Source organism: Medicago truncatula, chromosome 7 (assembly GCF_003473485.1).
Source record: "Medicago truncatula cultivar Jemalong A17 chromosome 7, MtrunA17r5.0-ANR, whole genome shotgun sequence".
NCBI lineage: Eukaryota > Viridiplantae > Streptophyta > Magnoliopsida > Fabales > Fabaceae > Medicago > Medicago truncatula.
In genome coordinates this window covers 46,367,305-46,373,699 of record NC_053048.1, presented here as the reverse complement: position 1 = coordinate 46,373,699, position 6,395 = coordinate 46,367,305, and the positions used below count along the sequence as shown (strand labels likewise).

The window sequence follows — 6,395 nt, the reverse complement described above, 5'->3', positions numbered from 1 at the left end:
AGTATTCTGGGGACATGAATATAGTCATTTCAATCATATTTGTATGCATATATACTTTGCCGTTTTATGCTATTAACATGAATGATGTGAGTTTGTTCACACATTTATCCTTTTTGTTTTTAGCGAATTTGAATTTGTATTGTATCGGTGTACTCTATCAATTTGAATGAATTAATATCGTTTATTTTTGTAAAAAAAATAAAAAATAAATAAAGAAACGGCCCAGTTGAATATAAATACTTATAATTTGTTTGTAATGATCGCCATTCTTTCTCTCACTTTCTCAACTCCAACTTTTTCGATGTGAGTCGCAACTCTATCAAATTCAATTCAATACTCATATCGTTACTACTAGTAGTAGTAGTAACCATATATGAAGTATATGATAATTGATAATATATACCTTTCTTTCATTCATGTGGTTGGTTGATGTTTTATGAAAATGTACATACATACAGGGAAGAAGGAGGAGGAAGTGAGTTGAAGGCAATGGATGCTGAGCAACTGAGAGAACAAGGTCATATGATGGTTGATTTCATTGCTGATTACTACAAAACAATTGAAAATTTCCCTGTTCTTAGCCAAGTTCAGGTTCTCTTTCTATCCATTTTCATCTAATATTTGTTACTGTTTCAATTTCTTTCAATATTTTTACCCCATTGCAGCCAGGTTATCTTGGAAAGCTTCTACCAGATTCTGCTCCTACTCATCCTGAATCATTGCAACATGTTTTAAATGGTTTAATTACTTACTTTTCTCAATTATCATTTGCTTCTTATCATTTTGGTGATTATGTCTGCCATGAACTCACTTTATAATTATACTATTGAGAATTGCGGTCAAATGTGGCTGATGAGGCTTCAATCACAGTCACATAGACATCAAAATCTTGATGTGCTTTTGCATTGGCGTATGAATATTTTATCTAGGTTTATCCACGGGCATAAACACTTGACAAAGTATTTGAAATGACTTATGAAAACAACTTATGTCATGCTTATCAACTTTTATCAACTAATTTTGATAGGCTCTTTAGGATAGCTTGTGAAAACAATGTAAAGCTTATTGAATAAAAGATTGACCATATTTTCTGTCTATAGAAATAGCTTATACATCAGCTTTGATATGATAGACGTTCAATTGAATTGTTTTTCCAAACAAGTCCCAAATCATGGTCAGAGACCTTTCTTCAAAACCCTGCCTAGCATGAGATTATTAATCCCTCTTTACCACGAACACATTATTATTATTATTATTATTATTATTATTATTATTATTATTATTATTATTTTGGAGATGACTGAAATGTGTTTCTGTTTCTTGTTGTAGATGTACAGGAAAAGATACTACCAGGGGTGACACATTGGCAAAGCCCTAATTATTTTGCATATTTTCCATCCAACAGTAGCATTGCTGGTTTTTTAGGAGAGATGCTTAGTGCTGGTCTCAACATTGTGGGTTTCAGCTGGATAACTTCTCCTGCTGCAACTGAACTCGAAACAATTGTCCTCGACTGGCTTGCCAAGGCACTCCTTCTGCCTCCTGATTTCTTTTCAACTGGTACGATCTTGGATAATTATTTCTATGGGTTTGGATGATGTTGCAATTTGCAAAATCTTGCTTGAGATTTCGTTAGACTGCACCTTGAATGAATTTGCATTATGAAACTTTGAATATTGACCAAAAGGCATATGAAATACCTATTAGATAGAAGCTCATATACTATGATATGTAATGTCTATGAATCATGGATGTGATTACATTACAGGGCTAGGGGGTGGAGTTATACAGGGAACAGCTAGTGAAGCTGTACTAGTTGTATTGTTGGCTGCCCGTGACAAGATCCTGCGGACGGTTGGAAGGAGTGCCCTTCCTAAGCTTGTGACATATGCATCTGACCAAACACACTCTTCTTTACAAAAAGCCTGCCAGGTATGGTTAGTGCACTTCAAATTGAAAATGCCTTCTGATCTATTGCTATTTTATATAAAAAAAATCCTACCCATTAAGATGACACGCGTAGTAAACAAGCTGTCTTATATTCCTGGGACAAGTCTTAGATTTGAAAAATAGCTCTTTTCATGAATTATTATCATGATCTTTCTTTGTGTTCCTTGGTTGAATTGCATTATTATCAAAGAGACCATTTTCAATTAATTATAATGATCTTTTGATTTTCATTGGCAGATAGGAGGACTTAATCCAGAGCTTTGCAGGTTGCTTAAAACGGATTCTTCCACAAGTTTTGCGCTTTCCTCTGATGTACTTTCTGAAGCAATTTCAAATGACATTGCCAGTGGTCTTATACCCTTTTTCTTATGTGCTACCGTAAGAATTAAAGTATTCTAATATTATTTTGTAATAAATTACTTTGTAATGTATTGCATACTTAACTTCCAGTTTTGTCTGTCTGTATGTGTGTGTGTGTGTGTGTGTGTTCCTTATATCGACTTTTTTTTTTCTTTTAATTTTTATCTTACTAGTAAGTTTGGTGTGCAAATTAGAAATTGCTAAACCATCCGGTCATTAGATCAAGGGATGATATATCCTTCTTCGTGTTGTTGTAGAAGCTTTGCTTCTTTGTTTAGTGTTGCTGGGAAACAACCTTAGTCTCATGAAATTATACTCTTTTAGATCTTAAACTATGCATGCTAGGAGATTTTGCGTTGAATATTTTTCATGTTGACTTTTACGTAGATATTAATTAAATCTGAAGATTGTACTAAATGGATAATAAACATGGGGAATTTTATCCACTGAAACTTTATGGTCAGTACTAATGCTCGTTCTGTATTTCTTGTTGATGAATGGAGATGTATCTGAATATTCACATCAAGTTGAGGTGGCTATTAACTTTTCACATTGACTGCATACGCTACATTTATGCACGCAGGTTGGTACTACTTCATCAACAGCTGTTGATCCTCTACCTGCATTGGCGAAAGTCGCTAGGGTAATGTATTTGATTTGATGAATAAAACTTTCAAGTATAATAACATTTGCATTGGTGAGGATACTAACACCAAAGTCCAAATAGTTAAAAGAAGTATGTGACTCATAAGGAACTAGGAAGACAGCGTGATAGATAAAAATCAGAAACAATTATGCCGGAAGTTAGAAACTCAAGGAGATAACAATACCTATGGAACATAAAAAATAAACCTTATAGACATGGATTTGCCAACTGTTAGACTAAGCCATTTCTTCAACATCCATCTAAGATCTAACAGTTAAACTTTTTGCAACATTGCCTATGAAATGACCAACAAAATATTGATAAGTGTTTTGACTGCATCTTGGAGAGTGATACAATCTGATATTACTTGGTTATGGGTGTCTTATTGGCAGACCAACAACATTTGGTTTCATGTGGATGCTGCTTATGCTGGAAGTGCTTGTATATGTCCAGAGTACCGCCACTTCATTGACGGAGTTGAAGAAGCAGATTCATTTAACATGAATGCACATAAATGGTTCCTTACTAACTTCGACTGTTCAGTGCTTTGGGTTAAGGTACCCATAACATAATTCTAAACGTCACTTCAGAAACTGTTTTTGTAACATTTCACTTTACTTTATAAACAAGAATGTATATAAGTAAAATTGATACGTGTTGATACAGGACAGAAGTGCTTTGATTCAGTCGCTGTCTACAAATCCGGAATATCTGAAAAATAAGGTAGGCTTCTGTTTACATGTTTGTAGGTTGTATTGAAATTTCACTATGAGAAGTTTTCAAAATTTGGGATCACTTGTTTTAACTGTGTGTGGGTTTGGAGCTTTCATTTATTCAGGAACAAAGTCATTTGAGCCATGTTTCTTAAACACTAGGCATATCTTTCACATTCTTGCAGCTTGAGTTCTTGTCTAATTGTGGTCTTTTGGTATTGAATTTTAAGGCCTCTCAAGGAAACATGGTCATAGATTACAAAGATTGGCAAATTCCGCTTGGACGTCGTTTTAGGTGTGTCTTTGGAATTTTTCTTTAGAAACTCTTGTCTTTGCTTTCTATTAACAGATATACGGCATGCATGTTTGTATGTGGTATTCAAATCTATCTCCTGCTGGAAACTTGAATTAATTATTCTAGCATTTGGACTCCTGGTCCTAATCCATTTTGATGTGATCATGATTATAATATTTCTTGGATTTTTATGGATTTATGTATCTATTGGTTTTTTTAAAATGTAATGAGAACCTTAGATTAGATGTCATGACTTTTATTAAATCCTTGGTAGTATAAGATTCATAATTACCAACACATGTGTAACCTTGCCTGTTAACCTACGCTGGGCTCCAGATCATTAAAACTGTGGATGGTGATGCGACTCTATGGATTAGAAGGCCTGCGAACTCACATAAGAAACCACATTGCATTGGCTGCTTACTTTGAGGAGCTTGTTGGTCAAGACACAAGGTTCAAGGTATTCTTCCTTCTAGAACAAATTGCATAATACATCATACGTACAACTGTAACCCGATATTAGAGTTTTACGCCAAATAATTTGTTTTGAAATCAAAACATGCATTGCCAAATAATGATACATGTCTTATCTTAGTTACTTACTGCATTTAATTTTCTGAATATGTCATGAAAAAATTGCAACAAAATTATATACACAGGTTGTCGCGCCTCGAACATTCTCTTTAGTTTGTTTTCGGCTTTTGCCTCCCCCAAACTCTGAAGATAATGGAAACAAACTGAACCATGATCTACTCGATGCAGTAAATTCAACGGGAAATGTTTTCATTACACACACGGTATGCATAAATTAACTTCGGGCTTTTGTTCTGTTTATAGCCTATGACTGTTGATGATAAACAATATGTGCAGGTTCTATCAGGTGAGTACATTCTACGTTTCGCAGTAGGAGCACCTTTGACAGAAATGAGGCATGTCAGTGCGGCGTGGCAGATTTTGCAAGAAAAAGCCACTGCTCTATTAGAGAGTTTATAGGATGAATCTGCTCTCGATGCATCCACCATTGCTTTTTGAGATATCCTCATTTTCACATGCCTGCATTGATTTGTGATGTTTCCCTCTATTACATGACTCCTTCCTTTTAGCAGCGTAGTCATGTGCTGTATGCTTATAAGGTTGTCTGAAGCAGCAGCTTTCATTTACATATGCATGGAACGTGTATAGTGCATAAAGCACACAATATGTTAGCAATTGATTGATTATATAGGCAGAATTAATTGATTACAAGTTTTTCTAGAAACATTACTATCGATTATGAATCTCACTCTAATCGATTTTGAGCTCCCTGTGGTCGGACATTGATTTCAGCCCATAATCAATTAATTGAGTGAGCTTAATATATTACGTTAGTATATATTGATCATTTGATTTTGAATAATCAATTAAGTTGTTTCTTTGGTGTTAAAATATGTAACTTTGCTTCTTAGACTTGTTTCTTTGGATTGGTGGCTTCACAATATGGAGATGTAAAACAAAACATTGAAACTAGTGATGGAAGACAAACAGTGGAAGATTTTCTGAGAAATTACTTTGGTTTCAAGCATGATTTTCTAGGAATGGTTGCTCTTGTCAATGTTGCATGTCCAATAGCATTTGCTTTGGTGTTTGCCATAGCAATCAAGATGTTTAATTTCCAAAGCCGTTAAGAACATTCAGATTAAATATGTGTTTAGTCCCTGTAAATAGGGTCCGTTTGAATTTTCGTCCCTGTACTTACTAATCCTTCAAAAACTTCCCTGCAATTACTAATCATTTGACTTTTGACCCTAATTACATCTGATTACTTATGTGTCACATAATTAGTGACATGGCGATGACGTGTCACAACATGACTGGGACAAGGCCTTTCTGACTCAGCAATTCATAACCAAAATTACTATTTTGCCCTTAGAGAATCCAGACATGTGAGAAAAGACCAAAATACCCCTGGTTCCTTTCTTTACTCTTCCCCACACGAATCTGAACTTCCAAACTCAAAACATCACAATCCCAGACATCAAACCCACCTTCATCTTTATCATGAACACACAACGTAATCGCCGACAAAACCAAATGAGTCAAATCCGGTACACTCAAATTCCCTTTCCCTTTCAAATTTCTACAATCCTATGACATAGCCCAACAAATTGAAAGCAAGAGAAACACATGCTTGGGGAGAAGATACCCGCTAACCTTGCAATCGACATCATCAGATTCAAATTCCGAATGATTATCCAAATTTGCTTTTTATCTAACATCAACGAACACTCTGATAAACTTGTTCAGAAAAATCGATGCAGAAACCCGAGAACAGCACTTGTTATAGCCTTTCACAAATTCAACCCAATTTATTCCATTTGCATCAGATATGAAAAATTGATCAACTAAAGATGAACCTAAGTGATCCAATAACACTGGAAACGAATATGTTGCG

General features: G+C 34.9%; 1 protein-coding gene across 1 annotated transcript; it reads left to right on the top strand.

The window, feature by feature from the left end:
• The first annotated feature begins 260 nt into the window (after positions 1–260).
• Positions 261–5,364, top strand: LOC11423672 (tyrosine decarboxylase 2). Its single transcript, XM_003625349.4, has 13 exons — positions 261–303; positions 459–591; positions 666–738; positions 1,330–1,560; positions 1,769–1,932; positions 2,188–2,328; positions 2,894–2,953; positions 3,349–3,513; positions 3,623–3,679; positions 3,900–3,964; positions 4,301–4,424; positions 4,624–4,761; positions 4,835–5,364. Coding segments are annotated over exons 1-13 (1,476 nt in total). The 5' UTR covers positions 261–301; the 3' UTR covers positions 4,958–5,364.
• Positions 5,365–6,395: the final 1,031 nt, after the last annotated feature.

Coding starts and splice junctions, on each gene's coding strand:
- LOC11423672 (XM_003625349.4), top strand. Junction 3,680..3,899: donor CGGAATATCTGAAAAATAAG/GTAGGCTTCTGT, acceptor TTGAATTTTAAG/GCCTCTCAAGGAAACATGGT. Junction 4,425..4,623: donor GTCAAGACACAAGGTTCAAG/GTATTCTTCCTT, acceptor TTATATACACAG/GTTGTCGCGCCTCGAACATT.